This window comes from Phyllostomus hastatus, unplaced genomic scaffold (assembly GCF_019186645.2).
Source record: "Phyllostomus hastatus isolate PE091 unplaced genomic scaffold, TTU_PhHast_1.1 phas_contig_40, whole genome shotgun sequence".
In the NCBI taxonomy this organism is placed as follows: Eukaryota; Metazoa; Chordata; class Mammalia; order Chiroptera; family Phyllostomidae; genus Phyllostomus; species Phyllostomus hastatus.
Window position 1 is genome coordinate 64,052,061 of NW_025333872.1, and position 21,498 is coordinate 64,073,558.

General features: G+C 38.2%; 1 protein-coding gene across 5 annotated transcripts in view; it reads right to left on the reverse strand.

The window, feature by feature from the left end:
• Positions 1-21,498, reverse strand: part of ROS1 (ROS proto-oncogene 1, receptor tyrosine kinase) — a 132,142-nt gene that overhangs the window by 82,484 nt on the left and 28,160 nt on the right. For 2 of the 5 annotated variants that reach the window (XM_045843072.1, XM_045843071.1), the window contains exons 1-5: positions 17,663-18,058; positions 11,668-11,712; positions 8,340-8,399; positions 6,692-6,718; positions 1,642-1,702 (exon numbers count right to left, since the gene is read on the reverse strand). In XM_045843072.1, coding sequence (XP_045699028.1) covers positions 1,642-1,702; positions 6,692-6,718; positions 8,340-8,399; positions 11,668-11,712; positions 17,663-17,785 — 316 coding nt within the window. In that variant the 5' untranslated portion in view covers positions 17,786-18,058. Of the gene's footprint in view, positions 1-1,641; positions 1,703-6,691; positions 6,719-8,339; positions 8,400-11,667; positions 11,713-17,662; positions 18,059-18,143; positions 18,246-21,498 lie in introns of those variants that run through there. The other 3 variants (XM_045843075.1, XM_045843073.1, XM_045843074.1) reach the window with 2 other exon arrangements.

Genomic DNA, 21,498 nt, shown 5'->3' on the forward strand with positions numbered 1-21,498 from the left:
ATCTTTAGTTTCTCACTAATTTTTTCAGGAGTCTCTGGATCAAAAGAATTACCTAACAATTCCATTTATTAGTATAATTTAAGTATGCATGCTCTATCAACTTAGTAGATGTTTGAAAAAATGACACACATAAACTTAAAGACAAAACAATATATTCATTTCATCCTTTAATAAAAACAACTGCGAACTAATGGGGTCTGTGTGCTTATTGGGCACTGCACAATGTCTCCAATATTGTAATCAGATTGGGTACCACATCCTCATTTCCTGTTCCATGTTGAATTTCTTATGGCACTCATTTTTTTTTATCACAGCAATAACCAAAGTAAGCCTGGCACCACAAAGATATGAATGATATCATGGAAAGGAGTGTAGTACAATCCATTGTTTAGACCGCTAACTACCTCCAGCTAGTAGTTCCAGCAGTGTCCAACAAATGTTGACTATCCCTGCATTTCCCTCAATATTTACAATTCCCTGTGCCTCACTGGAAAGTAGATGTGATGCCCTGGGGCACTTTGGTTCACAGTGTGGAAATCATAGAATATAAATTTTATCCACAACTAACTCCTAAATACACAAAAGGAAAAATATGTGATATCACTACCTTTCCATACTAAAGGTCAGAAGCAAATCTGGACCACAAGGCAAGATCTTTTTTCCAGTTGCCAACAGCCACTGAGAGCAATGAGTAAGCCCACTGAAACAGCTTAAGGAAAAGCCAGTCCCCTCCCAGTCTGGAGGGGACTATTTCTCAGTGGGAGGAGGCCCTGGGGAATTCTGGAAAAGATAGCTGTGGACTCCTAGGCTAAGGCTTATCAAAGCAAGGTCCTTCGGAAACCACTAGAGAACTAACACCCTAGGGCAAAGTCACCTTAGACACATCCAACCTGCTCTGAAATCAGAGGGAGCTGGTTGTACAGAGACAACCAAAGTCCCTTCCTTACTAAGATCTAACACTGAGAAACATAGGTTTTATACATTCTGCAAATTCCCCAGAGCCTTGTAGGAAGACATACCTATGGCAGGCACTTTATTGAATAACTGCTAGCTGAATTATTAAATGAACATTAAATTTAAAAATTCCTATACTCTTGCCCTGACTGGTGTGGCTAATTGAATGCTGGCCTGTAAAGGGTCGCCAGTTCAATTCCCAGTCAGGGCACATGGCTGGGTTATGGGGCCAGGTCCCCTGTAGGGGACGCTCGAATGGCAACCACACATTGATGTTTCTCTCCCTCTTTCTTCCTCCCTCCCCCTCTCTAAAAATAAATAAATAAATAAAATCTTAAAAAAAAATTCTTTTCTCTCAGTTCATTAAAACTGGCATTTCCTGACTGCTTCACATCTGTTTCTCAGTGATAGGAGTGATTCCATCTACTGAACTGAGGGCAAAATCTCAAGTTCTAAACTTGCCTCTTGTGCTAGCTATGTTTGCCCTATTTTGTTCTGAAAGAAAAGTCTCACTGAGTCCTTATCAAACTGGCTCCCACACTTGAAATTATTGAACTATAGATAGATAGATCATGCTGAGATCTAGAAGTCCAGGTGATTTAAGAGGGGGCTCATTATCCTTACAGAAGCATGGGTTCCTGGAGCGGTACAGATTATTTTTGGTAGTGGCTGTCTGTGCCTACATACCCAAGACTTCCTCTTCATATGCACCTTCAGAACTGCTGCAGCCAACCTCACATGATTCTCTCTGTGGGAGACAGGTAGCATGCCAGTCAGTGCAGCATTGTACAGCTTTAGCTGATAAGCTTCAACTAAATTTTGAAAGCTGAATGCTTAATATATAAGTATACCTGTACCTCAACTATTGCAACTGCAATACTTAAAGTTGCCACTTGCCAATGGGATTAGAACAACACCTTTAAACTTTCTTGATCATGTCCCAGATTCCAAAATACATGTAATGAATCTACTTAGTACACACATACATGTTGTGGCAAAGTACATTCTTAAAACAGTATCTACTTTCTCCCCTTTCAACCATTTTATTGAGATATATTTCATATATCATAAAATTCACCCATTTAAAGTGCACTGTTCAATGGTTTTTAGTATATTTACAGAATTTTGCAATAATCACTGCAATCTCATTTTAGAACAGCTTCATCCCCAAATGACATCCTGTAACTGGGATGCAATCTTTGTTCTATTCTTTCTTTTAAGTATATTGTATTGTTTATGTTATTCCAGTTGTCCCATTTTTCCTCCCCTGTATCTCCCTCCAGCATTCTCCCCCTTATCTTACTTCATGTTCATGGGTTGTACATGTAAGTTCCTTGGCTTCTCCATTTCTTATACTAGTTTTAACCTCCCCTTGTCTATTTTGTGCCTACCATTTATGCTTCTTAATTCCTATACCTTTCCCCCATTCTCTTCCTGTCCCCTTTCCACTGATAACTCTCCAGGTCTCCATTTCTGTGATTCTGTTCCTGTTCTAGTTGTTTGCTTAATTTGTTTTTGTTTTAGGTTCAGTTGTTGACAGCTGTGAGTTTGTTGTCATTTTTACTGTTCATAGTTTTGATCTTCTTTTTCTTAGATAAGTCCCTTTAATATTTCATATAATAAGGACTTGGCAATAATGAACTCCTTTAACTTTACCTTATCTGGGAAGCACTTTAACTGCCCTTCCATTCTAAATGATAGCTTTGTTCTGTTCTATTCTATTCATCTTATTATATCTTATTCTACTTCATTTGCTTATTGAAATTCTATTCACTAAATTGATTTCATGACTCTCTAATGGGTCACACCCCATCGTTTGAAAAAACATTGAGCTCAATAATGCAAATTGTTGGCCATCTCAGTCAAAGGTTTGGTGAGCTAACAATTGAGAAGTCTAGCTTAAAATTATCCTTATTTATTTCATATGTCTGTGTTTTCTTTTAAAAATGAAAACACTGACTACAATCTCTATAGTAAGTAAAGATTTTAATGGAGGTTTAATGCCAACATTAAATGTTAAGGTCTACAAAAATGTAATAGTAATTAACATTTTACCTCATTAACTAAAAGCAGACTAAACATTTTGATGACTGAGACACAGATGCATTAATATTAACTAAGAAAAAAAACTTGGAGAAAAGACACACAGTGTAAAACTACAACATAATGATGATCAATCTTCCTGTTCTCATTCAGTGTATAATACCTGGGACAGCACGCTGCTGTTTCTCATGATGATAGTGGAAACCATGGCACAACGCATTTGCCCTAACACCCCAGCCCTGAGTGCACGTCCCAGGGCTCTGATTTGCAAATACTAGCTGTCCAATGTTTGATCTGTGTGCTCAGAGGAAGTGGGGCCTGATAAGGCAGGTTTGCTTAGTTAAAGATTAATTTAAATACCTCAGTTTGGGCTCCAGATTATTCAATTTAAGGGTTTAATATGCTTTCACATCTTTTTTCAGTAAACACCTTCAACATGTTTATTAACTACAGAGAATAAATATACTAAGTGGCAGCAAACTTATCATGTAACATGAGATTTTTTTCCAAGAAAGAAAACCAAGGAAGAAGAAAGGAGATGCAATAATGTTTATTTGGAAATACAGCTAGTACTGACTATTGTAGAAAGAGTGGGTGTATTTTTTTCCTGCATTTTTTTTTCAGGGGAAAATACATAACAAAATTCTAATTTCTCTAGGCACGCAAATGTTTAGCTTTGTTTACTTTTCATGAAATTTGTATTTCTCCAACTTTAGTAAAATACATTTGACATATAACACTATGTAAATTTAAGGTGTATGCCATGTTGATTTCATACACTTTTGTACTATCATATGATGACCACTGTAGCATTAGCTAATACTTCCATCCTGCACATAATTACCTTTTCTTTAAGATTGACTCCTTTAGCAACATTCACATCTCTCTCTCTCCCTCCATCCCTCTCTCTCTCACTCTTTCTCTCTCTCTCTCTCCAGAGAGAATCTGAAGGTTATAAAACTTAAGAACAAATTTAGTTCAGAATCTGAGCTAAAAACCTATGTATACTCCAGGCCATTAAGCTGTCATTGACAATGCAGAAGCCAAGTTCACACTTCCCTGGGGCTCCACCAGCCTGCTGTCTCTGCACCACCCGTACTTTCTATCACTAAGGCAATCTTTATTATCATCCCTCTGGCTCCACTCCTATGTCTACCCAGACTGACGTGTCACCAGTGACTTTTCGTACCCTGTAACAGAAGGAGGACACACTCACAACCCACCTGGGATGCTCCACCTGCATCCTTTTCATATGAATTGTGGCTTCATTTCCATAAAAAACACTCATTTATTTAAAAATATATATATTGATACATTTCCTGTGCCCAGCACTGTTTTAGGCTCTAAGGATATGGCAATGAGCAAGATGGGTAAGTTCCCTGCCTTCATGGAATTTACATTCTCTTAGAAGACAGTAGATAATAGCAGAGTAACAAGTGTAAAAATAAAGCACATTCAGATTATGAAACTGTTATGAAGAAAGTAAAAAAAGACAAAGGCATGAGGCCTGACTAGGCAGGAAGGAGACTTAGGTAGTTAGGGAACTCAGGAAGAACCGTGCGGTGGTGGCCCTCAAGGCAAGACGGTGCTATCCGAAGGAGCTGGGTGTGCAAAGCTCTGGGCAAGGACAAGAGCCTTGGGGCAGGGTCCACACACTGCAAGAAGAGGGCAAGGCCAGCGTGGCAAAGCACAGAGAGCAAGGGAGAGGGGCAAGATGAGGGAGGGGAGCTAGCAAAGGTCGGTAGTTTGTAATTTTTCTCAAACTGAGAAGCCATATAAGGATTTTTAGGACCGAAACAATCTGTGTTTTAAGTTATGAAGGATAAGCCACCTCATTTGCTAATATCATTTTCCAAGTTATATTTTGCTAACCTGTCGCTTCCAAGACTATTTCATCCAAGGAACATGTGCAAAAACGCCAAGCTTCCTAGGTTAAAACATGGATGGTTAGAGTGTTTGATTCCTGAAGGTTATTTAAAATATATCTCTATCTCTATCACTATGGAGCAGAGATGTTCAACCAGTGCACTGCAAGAATTTTTAAAACATGAACTACCTACTTGTCAGGGGCACTGACCTCTTTTCCCTGCGATTGTCAAATTTAAAAATGGCCAGCACGACATGGAATAGTCATCCGAGGTGAATGAATCAAAATTATACATATTTTTTGTCAAATCAGCAAAAACTAAATATATTTTCTGGTGTGCCACAGAATTTTAGCAACTAATTTATGTGCGACATGAAATTTAAAAAAGTTTGAAAATCGCTGCCACAGAGCATGTATTACTCTTTAGTTCTACATTATTTAAAGTATAACATTTTAAAGTATAAAGTAGCCAAGTAGAAAAGAATAGAATAATTACACAAGTTTTAACACTAAAAGAAAAGAGTTGCATAATGTAAGCACAGACAACTGGGCAGCACGATGAGTAAGAGGGAACTACCACGTTAGCAATCCAATTGCGGGCTGCATCAGCGCTTGACAGGCTTTAACTCTCTCTGGCTGTCTACCTACCATCCTCCTTGGACTCTTTTATGCATTGTCACTGTTTTTGTTTTGTTTGTGTGTGTGTGTGTGTGTGTGTGTGTGTGTGTGTTTTGTTTGTTTGGTTGGTTGGTTTTGTCTAACTCTGCTTTTATCATATCAAGATGTTCTCAGGCAGTTTTTTTAAAAAATCTTAATCAGAACAAATCTTTGTCTACTTAAATATGGGGCAACTTTCCCCCTCTCTTTTATCTCTTCTTAGCCAGGCCCACCACTACCCTCTTCCAAAGAAAAATCACTCAGGTGCACAGGAGTTACAGGCTACTGAGAAAATATTCTAATTTAAATGTTTTGTTTTTATTTTTATTGTCTAGTAAGAGGGAATTTTTCCATTTTACTAATGGATGATCATTTGTATGCCTTCCTCAGGTGAAATAAGTGAGTTGTGTTCTCTGGTTTTAGGGACATGTAAAGAGAATACAACATAAATTTTAAACTGAGAAATAATGTGGTCATAAATACCTATTGCCAAATAATCTAAAATAAATTCTGAGGAACAGGTTAAGTTCATTTCAAGAAGAGTGAGTAAGAAAAGGCCAAAGTCCTCAAGTCTTTCTTAAGGAGCAGAAAAAAATTAAGTGCAGTGAAGGGAGCTGGACTGGGGGAGGGGACCTCAGTAGCCAGAGTCAGCACAAAGCCGCTCATTAGCATAGCAAGAGGGGAAAAAAAGCTGTGTTTCAAAATGTTGTCAAAGGAGTTTGTTGAATAAGGAAAAAAACTGCAACTAAAGTGTTCTTTTTTAATGCACTGTATTTAATGATGAAGCATATGCTTTATGGGGAAGAAAATAAAATCAGCAGAGATAAGGACGTCCTTGCATCTGCTCCTGCCTCCTCCCTGCCCCCTCTCCTGCCCAGGCTTCGGGGGTTAGAACCTTTTGAACCAGATTAGACGGATGTGTGTACACACATCCCTATGTTTCCATACATACATTATACAAATGCAGATAGATATATAAAACACAGAAAATATTTGTGTCCGAAATGGAACTACACAGTTATCTTTACACTCAGAGTCATAACACTCTCAAAAAGAGTGTCCCTGTGCTCTGAGGATGATGCAGGTTTCTTCATTTATATTTCGCCAGCTTTTTCACAAGAGATAGACACCAAGTTTGATGACATCTTTTTAGAAGGACTGCCAACTTACCTCATCAGCTGTGGCGTAGGTATCATTCTACACAGAAAATAAAAAGAAGAAAACTACTTAAAATCTTTAAAGCTGTAATAATTTTAGTGACACTTAATGATACATTTCTTCCAAATTAATTTATTATTCCATCATCAGCAAGCAACCAATAAAAAAGTAAGGAAGTCCAGAGCTGGGCCTTCTGTTCAGACAAGCCACTGAAGAAAGAGCTGTAAAAATTGGGTTGTTTGCTCCACTGATAAAATGGTGAGGGTGATGTCTGCTAGAAAGTCCCAGCCAAGTCAGAGGTAATCTGTGATGGACCAGGTTAGAAAATGAAGGGATATTGGCAGATGCCCTGGGAAGACAGAGCCTGAAATGAGAACCCCCAATAGCTCCAGCTGAGAAAGACCAGCAGGTTCCTCTGCCCAAATGGGCCATGCTGACGGCCACTCTGCTTCCTGGATGGTTTCTGGCAGCAAATGGTACCTACTTCCCCTTCATTCATTCACTCATCAGTGCTGTCAGAGCACTGGGCTATCAGCCCCTCACTGAGTTCAGTGCAGGAGACGCAGCATGAACAGGACAGAGAGCGACCTGCCCCGACGGGCTTACATGTCGGGACAAAACATAACTAGACGAATAATGACTTAAATTGCAATTTGTAAAAAGCACTGCCAAGGAAAAGTAGAAGCATTTTTAGAGTGTATGGTAGTTCCAAGGTCCAACTAGCATCTGCCCCACCTTTTGGTAACCTCTGTTCTAAGCACAGTGTCACAGATGGAGAGCGTGTGTGAGTGACTCCTGGGACAGAGGTCTGGGAGGACACACTGTACCAGATAGCTATGAGGACGATAGGAGAAGCTAATGTCCCTATTTAAATCTCAGTCCTACAAATTTGAGTAATTAATAGAAAATGATAAAATGATTAAATGATTTAATCTCTGATCTGAGCAGTTAGCAATATAACACTTTTAAATTACACAAATTTTATCCCTGGGATTGAGTAATGACAGTGTATCAGGTACGGTCCTTGGGAGAGAGATTCAATCATTATCCTAATTTAATAATGAGAAAAGTAAAGTACCAAGGAATTAAATACTTTAACTAAGTCATACACTAAGTGGCAAAATGGAAACAAATGAAAAATAAAGTATCAGGGATGTATTTCCTACATAAAGAGAAATAAACCTAGGTGCTTGTGACATCTGGATTAAATTGCTACCATGTTGCCTACAGAGAAGCTCTGACCATGACCGAAGGTCCTGGTACCCAGAGAAGGGTCTGGAGCCCACCCGTGCTGCATCACGTGGGAGCATGTTATCAGTGCAGAATCTGTCCCACCCATGATCCGCTAAATCAGAACCTGCCCTTTAACAAGATCCCCAGTTCAGTGTAAATTAAAATCTGAAATGCAGGACTAGGACATTTAACAAATACCTAACATCCTACTGAAAGGCCTTTCTAGGTGGCAGCAATTGGGCATCCTCAGGGTTCCATGTTTTGTGTGAATCTTGCTTGGTCTCCAGCTGTATTAGTGATGTTGATCTCCATTTTTCCCCACTACTGGGTATTACTTAGGCTATGGAAATTCAAATGGGAATCCTCTTAGACGACTGTTTCCTAAGGGGAACATTAGTATCCAAACAGAAACGCAGTTAATACTTACACACTTCAAAGTACAGTTTTCCTGATCTACAGAGTTCCAAAAATGACATCCTTGGATGCACTGCAAGAGACAGTAAGAGACAATGGTGACTGACAAGAGTGACCCTTTTGTCACCTGAAAATGCAACATAGTAACCAAAGGTGTTTTAAAAATAGAAACCTACTGAGGAATCTGTGGCCTCAAAGGAATCAGGACCTTTGGGGTTATTAGCAGAGCTGCCCTATCTCCAGACCGCAGGGCGGTGTGGTTCACAGAAAGGCGGCAAGGGTGCTGCTGAGTGGATTCAGCCTGGGGAGGGCAGATCAAGAACCCAGAGAGCACCCAAACTGCAGGTAGCACACTGTCTGTGGGTGGCTGGCAGCAGGTAAAGTCTAGGCAGCATGGCATTGAACATATCGTGGGACCCATGGGGTGACATGACAAGCAAAACTCAAAATTGGGACTCAAGCAAAAAGCAACCTGTCAAAACTTAAATAGAGGGACAATTTGAGAAGTCTGCTGCCCACTGGCCAGCTTTCATCCTACAGCTGCCCTGAAAAGCCCTCTCCCAAAGTTGCCCTGGCCTCCTATGGACAGATCCGGCCCATTTCTCCTTGCTTTACTTGATCTGCCTGAGCCTGTGATCATGTAGACATTCCTTCCACCACCACAGTGGTGCCTGGATCCCCCTCTCCTTCCTCTCGGTTCCTTCTCCTTTAGCATCTCTTATTTCCTCTTTCCACAACTTTTGAGTTTATAGCCCATCCTCAACTTTGTTTCTTCTCATTCTTCAAGTTCTCCACAGGTGAGCTCATCCACTACCTCAGTAATGGGAGAGTGTATGTGTCTCAGACTTTATCTATTTATTCCAGGTTGTCCAATTTGTTGGCATATAGCTGTTGGTAATGTTTTCTTATAATCCTGTGTATTCCTTTGGTGTCTGTTGTTACTTCTTTTTTATTTCTGATTTTATTTATTTGGTTTCTCTCTCTCCCTCTCTCCCTCTCTCTCTCTCTCTCTCTCTCTCTCTCTCTCTCTCTCTCTCTCTCTCTCTCTCTCTCTTTCTCTTTTCCTGATGAGTCTGGTTAAAGGTTTATCAATCTTATTTATATTTTCAAAGAACCAGCTCTTAGTTTCATTGATCTTTTGTATTATATAGATTCTATTTTGTTTATTTCTGCTCTGATTTTTATTACTTCCTTTCTTCTACTCACTTTGGGCTTTGTTTGTTGTTATTCTCGTTGCTTTAAGTATAAAGTTAGATTGTTTACTTGATATTTTTCTTGTTTCTGGAGGTAGGCCTGGAATGCTATGAATCTCCCTCTTAGGACTGTGTTCTCATTGTCCCACAGATTTTTGGTTGCAGTGTTCTCCTTTTCATTTGTTTCAAGGTATCTTTTGATTTCTTCCTTGATCTCAGTGTTAACCCATTCATTATTTAGTAACACGTTATTGAGCCCCATGTGTTTGTCTGGCTTTCAATATTTTTCTTGTGATCAATTTCTAGTTTCACACCCTTATGGTCAGAGAAATGCTTGGTATGATGTCAGTCTTAAATTTATTGAGACTTCTTTTGTGTCCTAACATGTGGTCTCTCCTAGAAAACGTTCCATGTGCCCTTGAAAAGAACGTATATTCTGCTGCTTTGAGTGAAATGCTCTGAAGATATCAAATCTGTCTGATGTAGTGTGTCATTTAAAGACACTACTTTCTTGTTGGTTTTCTGTCTGGATTATCAACCCATTGATATCAATGGGGTGTTAAGATCTCCTACTATGATTGTACTACTGTCCATCTGTCCATTTATGTCCATCAAGATTTGATTTATATATTTAGATGCTCCTCTGGTGGATGCATAAATGTTTACAAGGGTATTCTCTTGTTGGATTGACCTCTTTATCATTGTGTAGTGTCCTTCTTTGTCTCTTATTATAGCTTATTCTAAAGTCCATTTTTGTCTGATGGAAGTATTGCTACCCCAGCTTTTCTTTTCCCCTTCCATTGCATGAAATATCTTTTCCCATTCCTTTATTTTAGTCTGTGTGTACCCCCTCAGCTTCCACCATCCTAGGTGTCAATATCCCCACATCAAACTTCAACTGAAGCTCCTTCCTGAATACCAAACCCAGATTTGCAGTTACTCATTAGACACATCTGTCGAAGTTCCTATAATCACTGCAGAGTTGGCATGTCAAACATCAAATTCCTCACTGTCTACCTTCAATTTGCTTTTTATCTTGTATTTCTCATTAATATGTTAAAATCTGAGTTGCCTGAGCCAGAAACCAGGGTGTCTTTTCTTTCTCCCAGCCCACTCACCCCATCACCAAGTCCTGCCGACTCATCTCTTGATTAACTGAAATCTACCCGAGTTCCTCACTCACTCACTCACTGCCCCTGCTTTTCTTCGGTGTCCACCACCACTTGCCAATAGACTCCTGAGAGACCTCTTGTTTCCACATTTGAAATGACCCTTTAAAAAACAAAACCTGATCACTACCTAAAACTCTGTGCAATTAAAACCAAATTCCCACCTGGTATACTCAGTTCTCTATGATCTGGCCCCTCCTAACTTGGCAGTCTTGTCTTCTACCTCCTCTTCCTCCACAGACATGCCCCATTTTCCAAGCAGGCTGAAATAGTCTTACTTTCCTGAACAAGTTAGGGCTTGTTCTGACTGGTGTACCCTTCCCCCTCTAGTCCTTCTAGAAAATTCTTTATCTTTCTAGTCTTAGCTTAAAAGTCATGCAGGCAAAAGAGGTACTTTTACTCTTGTGTATTTTCTTTGTCCTTCACCCACACCACTATTCTGGCTCCCGTGATGCCCTCTGGTGATGATTTTGAGTATGTGAGAATCCTTTAGAACAGAGACTCTATTTTATTCAGTCTTAAGTCTCTATTACTAGCATGGTGCCTGCTTCATACTTACGTTTTGAGTCACTAACTCTTGTTGAACAAAGAGACACAGGTGCAGAAAAGTAATAAAACCGTAAATGTAATTGTTAGAAGAAACATTGGAGACAATCTAATCCAACCTTCCTAGATAACACACAATAAAATTATGTCTCAGAAATATTAATTTGCCTGAAGTCATGCAAGTATGTAGAATCAAGGTCAGGGGCTTGGATTGGCCCTGGGCTCTTTCCACTTCAACACACTGTCCCTGGCTTCATTTTCGAATATTCTGTAATTCAGACTTATAAGTGTTTTTGATTGTCCTTCCTCCAGCAGGGACAAATAAATGAGATCTTTCTTAGGAATTACTCTCATTGTGATAAAACCTGACCATTGCCTCTTTCCCATCAACGCAAACACTTAAGAGTTCTCAACAATAGAAGTGATTACTCACCGGTTCACTCAGGTTATATGGCATGCCACTGTCCAGGTGCCTGCCCTGCAATGAAGAAGGAGGTAATAAACACCAGCTCCCAATAGTGTGTTCAGCAATAACTACCACACCTTTGAAAAACAAACCGACCAAAGCTTCCTGGAATAGCGCTGCCTCCACAGTGCCTTCTAACTATAAGGAGAAAAAATGTCTTAAAGTCATCAAATCATTCATGAAATCAGACAAAAAAAGCCAGTGTAAGTTATAAGATGTAATATCTAAAAATTCTGCAGAAATGATAAAGGTGGGATGTGAGTGTGGCTTTAGGAAGTGGCAAAGAACAATGGAGAGAATCTCACACAGTATGGAACAAGTCCATGACATCACTTAATCACATCAAAGGACTCTTGGATTACACATGAAATTTTTCCTTTTTAAAAGTAGCCTTTTGAAAAGCGGAGAGAAAGTAAAAATTCAGAATTTTAAGTAGAGTAAAATATCAGATTACTCTGATTGTTTCTCATGTTTCCACAAATTTTAAGAACTTTTTTGTGCTGGGGGAAAATGAAAGAAATAGGAAATAAGGGGGGGACTCCCTAAATTGCTCACTCTCTCCCTGTTCCTTACTTGAAAGGGTCCTTCATAAACAGAAGGGCTCACAGTGGAGGGCAATACTAGGCCTATGACAGTCAGATAAGTATTCAGATAGTGTTGTCTAGATGTGATCCAATTGTCAACCTGCCTCACTGATTGACTTGGAATTATAAGCAGAGGAATACTAAGTGAATTTTGCTTGTGGGTATTGCTCAGAACCTCCCCTTGAAAGTTGCTGAATCTGAGCTACTGAATCAAAGAAGTGATTAATCCAGCAAGAGGTGCACCATCTGTCCTAACTAACTCAGCATTATTAGCAAGATATGGCCCAGGAGGTGATAGAAAACCCAAGGGGCCAGAGGGATGCGGGACGGGGGTTAAGCATCTGTTGTGTCCTTCTGACCATCCTACGCTTTCAAATGGAAGAAAAACGATGTTCATCCCTAAATTGATTGAGCAGTCTCTCTTCATTCCACATAAGCACCATCCATTTTTCTCTTCTGTCTACCCCCTGTGCCTTAGAACAATGCTTTAGGGATAATACGTGTTCAGTAAACATATAATGAAGAAATAAACCCGTGGCACTTCCCAGGACCCAGCCGTGTGGGGGTTACTTGAGAAGTAATCAGATACAGGAACCAAAGAACTAAATGTTGCCCTTTTTCCTCTCATTTAATGTGTGAGTAAAGATTACTCTAATTGCCACTCCCTAACCAGTTATATTTGTAAAGAAGGATGCTCAATATGTTTTTGTTTTTAGATAATGAACACTATGAACTGTATCTTTTAGATTAATTGTGCAACCATGTGCTTAATATTACTTTGTTCCCATGATTTTGTTTAATAGGAAGCTTTGATTCTCCTTTATATGATTGAACCACAATCATATACAATTGAGTGTAAGAAAGTGAACTTGCAATTAAATTTTTTTCTATTACTTCAAAAATCTGTTGGCTCATAACAGCAACAAGGTGGAACCTGGGTAGTCTTTGTGTTCCATTCTAAACAATAGGACAGCAGAGCTGTTTCTTGGTGACCATAAAGTCATACTATAACAGTTCTGAGCCCTTCTGTTGGCAGCTTTCAAGATTAAATGTAACAGGCTGCATGGAGGGCCCACTGAGTGGTCTTGGGCAAAGGCAGCCTCATGAGTCAGGTGTACAGGGTTCTGAAGAAGCAGATTTTATCAACACTCTTCCAAAGCACAGATGCCTCCTGTAATCTGCACCAAGTTCACACTTTGGAGTTAGGAGGTGCCTAGTTTACCTTAGTTCCACCGGCTCCAATCATTTGCTTAAATCACATAATTCCAGTCCTCAACTTCAAGTCCCCTTAACCCAACACCTACTTCTTGGCACAAGATTTTCTGCCCTGCCCACCTCAGCCGGAACTAATTTCATTCACTTCCTACCCTAATAAATGAAACAAAGCAGAATGATCTGCATTTCAGTCTCACTGCTCCTGATGTAACATTTTGATAGTTAACCTGTGCTGTCTCTACTTAGTAGTCTCACCTGAGACATAAGCAAAATAATACTTAATTCACAAAGTTCTGGGGGGATTAAATTAAATAATACATTAATATTGTATAGTACCAGGCACTTAGAAATCTATTATTAATATTATGTGCAAACTTGCTATACACAGACTTTTGCTGACATATCTTTGGTTCATTATGCAATAATCTCTCCAGATACATTTCTTGATGTTCAGGATTATAGGTTTTTTCCTTTTAGTTTTGATATTTTCTAACTTATGTTTTCTAGAAATGTATCAATTTACATTCTAATAAACAGTACATGAAAGTGCCAATTTATCCAGATTCTGCCAACTAAATGTTTTTAACTTTGCCAAACTGCTAGAAGAAAAGTTGATAATTCATTTTTACTGTAAGTTTCTATATTTCTATGATATTGAAGATCACATGCTTTTTAGCCATTTATATTTCTTGTTTTCTGAAGTAGATCTTCATGTTTTAAACTTATTTTAAAAACTTTTATATATGTAAGAATCGATAAAATTCTGTTTATCATGTGCAATCCTTTTTTCTATTTTTAACCTTGCTTTTACTGTCATACAGTTTAAGTTTTTAAGCAGTCATATTGATCAATAATTCCTTTTAGGGATTCTGGATTTTTGAATCAAGTTTCTTAAGGCATTCCCACTCCAAGATTATAGAAATATTTGCTCTTAATTTATTTTAATATTTTTATAGGGTAAAGTCTTATCTTGGTTTTTGTTTTTTGTCTGGATTAAATCATGCCATTTTTTAAATGAATTTATTTGAATCTGGTAGCAATGTAGGGAGTTGTATGTGTGTGTATGTTTAACTTTTTTTAAGGACTGTTTTTTATAGCAGTTTCAGGCTTACAGCAGAATTGACATTAAGGTACCGAGATTTCCCATATATGCCTGCCCTCACACATGCACAGTCTCCCCCACTAGCAACATCACTGACCAGAAGAGTGCGTTTTTTACCGAGGATGAGCCCACATTGACATGTCATAATCATCCAAAGTCCGTACTTCACGTCAGGGTTCGCTATTGGTGGTGTACGTTCTATGGGTTTGGGCAAGTGTATAGTGATGTGTTATGTATTGTTATACTCTCATACAGAGTATCTCCACTGCTCAAACAGTCATCTGTGCCCTGCTTGTTCCTCTTCTCCCTCCCCCTACTCAGTGATTGCTAGCTATCACTGATCTTTTCACTGTCTCCACAGTTTTGTCTTTTCTAGAGCGTCACTGAGTTGAAATCTTACAGTATGTAGCCTTTTCAGATTGGCTTCTTTCATTTATTGATAGTAATAAATTTAAATTCCTCCATGTCCTTTGTGCTTAATAGTTCATTTCTTTTTAGCTCTGAATAAGATTCTATTGCCTGAATGTGCCACAGCTTATTTATTCTTTCACCTACTGAAGGAGGGAGTTATTCTTTATTCTAAATCAATAGCCCCACTTTGATCTGAATTGTCACCTTTATCATATTCCACACTCCCTTACGTACATGACCTTATTTCTGAACTGTATTCTGCTGTACTGGCCTGTCTGCTCCTACATCAATACAGACTGCTAATTTCTGGGTATTTTATGGAATTTGGGATATGGCATTATTCCATTATCTTGTTATAAAGTTATATACAAGAAAAGTATTAATGCTTTTTTTTAAGTATATTTTTAAGCAGCTGAACTCTATTGCTTCTAATAGCCTTTTAGTGAATTAAATTGATATTTCTAACAGAGCTCTTCTCAACAGTAGCTCCACAGGGAGAAAAAAGGGGTTTTGTTGTTGAAAATGAGAAAATTGTGATTAAACAAAGCTACTCATATGCTATTATGTCATGTGGATGTACATAAGAAAGGGTATGGCAAAAAGAATTTCATAAATTATTTGATCATAAATCTCTTTTGTTTCTTTTTCATAATGGATTTCACAATGCTGGTGTTCTGAAGAATATTATCTTTTGTTCTTTGCAGCACATGGCATATATAATGCAAAAACATTAAGTCAGTTAATGTAAAATACCCATGATCAAGCATAGGACTATGATTTGTGCATTTTTGGACAGCAGTTCTAACATTCCTTTGTATAATACCCTCTTGTTTTTCTTTAAAAGCAAAGATGCCTCAACATCAAGAACCGCCCAGTGAAATCAAAGATGACCCTCACAGCAAATGTCTAGGCTGAAAAGGATGGCACAGAAAAAATAAATTTAAACAGTGTAATAAACTTGAGCACTTTATATATCCTTTCCCCTAATCCAGGCTGTGTTCACTGTCCATTCACCTAGCTGCTGTCCCGCCAGCCCCTGTGTGGGAGCCCGGGTGGAGAACCTTCGTTACAGTCACCGGTCAGATTGCCAGACCATGTCTCTGGCAGTTCCCACCACATCAGCTGTGCTTGTCTCTGTAGGTGGTGAACGGAAGGCAACTCAGCAAAGGAACAAACTGTCTACTCCTACTGCCAAATCCTGAAATCAAAGAGCCCACACAAAGAGATAAGATAAAACTAAACTTAACTAAAAATAAAATCAAATAAATAGAAACTACAATAAAGGAAACAGCCAGTATCAGTTTGGATAGTAGCGACATTAACAAATTATGGTAACATATTCATATGATGGAATATTCTAAATACAGGTACATTAAAGATCTTGTTTCCATAAACATTTCAGGAGAAAATATAATATTAAGTGAAAAATCTGGATGTACAGCTATGTATAAAACTATATACATGTTTCAGGAAAAAGCACTGAAAAAAACACAATCAGAGATTAATAATGTAGATTTTTAGGTTTTTTCCTTTATTCTTCTCTATTCTCTATCTTATAATACTTTACAATAAATATGTAAGTACTCTTGTTATACACAGATAAAATTTTCAAATTCTTAACATATAAAACATTTAATCATCCCATTCTTTCATTTTTAAGTTTGAATTACAACTGCAAAAACCTAAAGCATATAATTATACATTAATGCCAATGAAGCCTTCAGCATATTTATATAAAATACTAAACTTTTTTTAAAAAGTGCTATTCTGCATAATAATGTCCACTATAGTTTAAATTGAACCAAAAAGAAAATAACACAAATTTATTTTCTAATCTACTCTTGACTTCTTTCTCCAATACTTTAGGATAATAATGAGTACTGTATTTAATTTGGCATTTTCATTATTTTTTAAAATATGACTCTAAATAGTGTCACACGTAAGCTATCGGTCTCTTTCCTTTGTCTGTAGATGAGTGTATCTTTTCCTGGCTTGGCTGCATTTGGCTTTCAAAGTTGATCCAGTGACTGTTTTAAGTGCAACTAAATCACAATAACTAAAAAGATATGAAACAATACATGCAAGATGGATGACACCCAGAAATGAGAAGAAAAACCGATTTAAGTTTCCAAAAAAAACCCTTATTACTGAAAAAATTGCAAATGCATACATAGCAATAAATGAATATACAAACAATTCTCACTTTTTAAATAAAATGCTGTTCCCTATGGCATTGTATCTGCTCCCTCGATCACTCACTCCCCATACAATCATCCCATCCATCCACAATATGAATACTACTGATGTTTACAGCTAGAAGGCATTGCCTTGAGCCCAAACCCTGCCCATGTTTCAAGGCAAGTATAAGTGAATTTGAAATAAATGAGTTTTAAAATTATTGTTTTTTAAAGCATGCAAAATTGATTCCATTAAGCCTGAGGGAATCAAACTTACTCAAATCCTAGTCTTCCCAAAATTTCTGAATGGATAAAGAAATAAAATAGCCCAGCCTTACCTTCTGTAATTACAAATGGTCCTAACATACTTTGAGAAGAGTCCCATAAGAAAACTTCTTATAAACCTTTATAACAAGATGAATTCTGTAGGTATTAGTCCCTGCAAAGATGAATGTCAGACCAGCAAAACTTACCAGGTTAGCTACACATGACTTTAGGCAGCTGTTTAAAACTGTGCACCGAGCCACAGACATCCATATGCAGCCCAGAGTCACAAAATCGGCAAGTTTCGAGATCAGCCAACAAGTGTTCTTCATCACTTCAACCTTGGCGAATTTTTAGATGACCATCCTAATTCTCTCCATTTTACTATATGAATTCTTTGGGTTTCATCACTTCAGTTGAAAGAGTGGCTGGTGGATTTGTTTTAAATAACATATTGAGACCTTTTAGTTGAAACCTTTGAATCTTAGATAGCTTGTAACACGCACATAGCAGCTATTCATACCTCAGTCTTGTTTTACTCCCATAACGAAAATCACCCACTGACTAAAGGTTACAGCTTAGAAGAGCGCTTCACATGGAAAGTAAACAAAGTGGAAAATGCAACTGCATTTCAGCAAGCACGTGACACCCGCATCGTCTGAAGCCAGGATGTTTCGGTGGGTCACCTACCCTTCACTTTCTTGAGGTTGGTTCCTCTATGCAGGAAATTGAGTTTCATCATCTATACTTCAGCAAATAGTAGCATTATTATAATAGAAAATTATGTATAAAAAAGTAGAAGCACCTAAATCAATTTGGCAGAGAGGAAAAACAAAACCCTTTAAAATCAAGGGCATATTTTAAAATGAAAAAGCAAATAAAGATGAAATTAATAGACAAATACTCTGAGGGTGCGGTAAAGACAAGGAAGTTTGTTAGAGTGCTTTCAGAACTTCACTACATATTAACTAAAAAATACTGCCTTATCAGGTCTGGTGAGACAGAGCGCTAAAAGGAGCCACCACGGAGACCTAAGATGTGTACAGGTGTAGCCGCCTTGAAAAGGAAATATTGTACGCAGTTCAATTAGCCTAGCATCAAGATAAAGTGAAGTTGAAGCTTAAACAAAGAATTTGAAATCTGTAAAGTACAGAAGTGAGTCATTCTGGGTAATTGCTTTTTTGATTGCTGAGGGTTAACTCTTTAAAGCCAGATATTTGGGGGTTGGTGTTCTTTCCCATGACAATCTGAAACATCAAATACACTTTCTTACCTTCTTAAATAAACTATACTAATATACTTAATGTTTTCTTAATGGCACGAGGTTCTCATTATAAGCAATACATGCATAAGGCTTTGATTTTAGCTGAACATCTTTTAGTAAATGTTGACAAAACTGAGGTATAGCATAAAGATGAATGGTACTGACTCTGGAATAGACCCCTAAAACTTGTTTTCTTGAATATTTTTTCCACTGTCCACTTGTTCTTTGTTCATTTTCTGCATTTTAAAGAATGTAGATTAAAGAATACCATATTTAGAATATAGAGAATTGCCCTGGCTGATGTGGTTCACTGGATTGAGTGCCAGCCCCAGGAGGGCACTTGCGAGAGGCAACCACACATTGATGTTTCTCTCCCTCTCTTTCTCCACCACTTCTCTCTCTAAAAATAAATAAATAAAATCTTTTTTAAAAAAGAATATAAAGAATATACAAGGTGGCCCCTTTTCTACAAAATACACTTTTAAATCAGAGAATAATTTACCTTGCCTAGGGGGTTTTCTTATCCCGACAAAACTTATCTTCTTCACCGTATTACCAGTGCCTTTTCCCTTATTATCACAAATAATATCTGTAACTCCTACTTTACTAAGAAAATGGACCATTAAGTACTTCCTTGAAAACCTAAGTACATTTTTAAATTTCATTTAATGCAACTTTTCTGGTAGAATGTGAGATACAAAATCTTTCCAAATTCAAGATTTTGTGCTTATTCTGGTTTCTGGAATTTAAGCAGCACATAGATTTATACTCGTGAGAAATAGTCGGTTCAAAGATACTTATTGCAGAATTACTTAAGTTAGCAAAAGATTGGAAACAACCCAAAAGCCCAATAATATAATGCTGGGTTGATGAATCCACATGTCTTCTTCAGGGGGCTTCTCCGGGGGCCTTGTTTGGACTTCTCCGTAGCACGCTGTCCTCCAGGCAATCAGGCCGCCTCCATGGTGGCCCAGAGCTTTGGTGAAAGTGCTCCAGTGTTAAGCTGTATTGTCTTTTATAATTGCATTTTAGAAATTATTTTATTTTTGCTGCATTTTATTCGTTATCAGAGAGTCACAAACTGCCCAAATTCAAGGAGAGGGACCTAGACCGTACCCTTTAACGTGGGAATGGGAGGATTCCAGAAGAACATGCAGGTAGGAGAGGCTGCGGCACCACGTTGGAGTACATGATGTGCCATTGTATAGGCAGCCCTCGTCTGCTTGTTTTTGAAATGCAGGAATTTCAGGCACCACAATTTAATTAAATAATACCAGTGCCTGCACTGCACAGTCCAAACTTTAGTTACTATGATAGATTAACTCTGAGATGATTGCATGCCTTTGGCTTGGTATAAGGAAGGATAATGTCACAATAAAAAGGCAGAATTTGGGGTTTAGGGGGCTTTTCTCATATATTTATTTACCTCTGACTGCTCAGGGGATATTATTATCATATTTATCATTATTGTTGTTTTGTTATTGTTGTTGTCTGAGCCTTTTCCCCTCATGCTTCCAAGTCTAGAGCTTTTTTAGAAACAAAGTTCTAGAAGGCTACTTTTTAAGTGGTTGTTCTTTCTATGGGTGAGTTATTTGACAGTTATTAAAAATCATCCCAATGAAGAGTTTTTAATGGGTTGAGGGAATTAATGCTGTGATAGTAGGTAAATAAAAGTATATTTATACTTCTGTATATTTATATACTAAGACTGGTTGCAACTACAGGGCAAATACAAATAAATAATACAAAAATAAATTAATAATAACACAATACACTGGTGTACTTATAACTATAAAACTACTTTTGCCTAGCCTGTGTGTATAATAAAACAGAAAAAAAATGGATAAAAATATACCAAAGTATTTTTCTTTGAGTGGTGTTTTTTTAAAGGAAAATATATTTCATGATAATTTTCTCTTTTTCACACGTTATCTAGAAGACATACACTACAGTAAGAGCATATTAGTTTTATTACCGTCTTTATACTATGATTTCACAGTTAAAAATGATTGCATTTTATAGCACCTTCCTCATCTGCCTCCCCTGACCCGCTGCACCCATAGCCCGCAGTTTCCCCACAGGTGAACTGACTCACTGGTGCCGCCCAGTCTGGGCTCCCAGTCCTCCCATCAGCCCGAATTGAAGGCACCCTCCTTCCTTAGGTGAAGGCTGCCCTGAGCCAACTTTGCTGGATAACTCACTTTAACCTTATGACTCACTTCCTTTGCTGAGTTTCTGCCCAGAGTGCAGGGTGCTTCTGCTAGACATCTCCAAGTTTGTACCTTTGCAAACAGTCTGCTCCTTGACACCTGGCTCCTGTGCCCTGGCTGGGGCTGAACTTTCTCCAGTCACACCCAGTAGCCTCCATGGTGAATACTTGCCTTCCACTTGCTGGCATCCCTACAGTTCACCCAGAGTTTTAGGGTGACCTACCGCCACTCCTTCCAGGCACCCAGCCCCTCCTTTACTCCTGTTCGTCACAAAAGCATTCATTTTATTTGTTGAATCTCCCAAATATTTGCATTTTGGAGCCTTTACATGTCATTGTAGACTAAAAGACACTGTCTCCGTGGAAGATATTTCCAGACATGAGACCAGATACTGGATGACCAGTTAGGCATTTTACTTAAAGCTAGCCCTCACGTGAAAAGCCTTTTGGTAATAAAGTTAAGATGTTTTCAACAGCAAAGTCGGGCTCCTGAACCTTTTCCCCTTCTCCCAGCCCTCAGATATCCAGGAACCAGAGTCTACAACAGAGTTTTCACAGTTCTCCCTACAGGC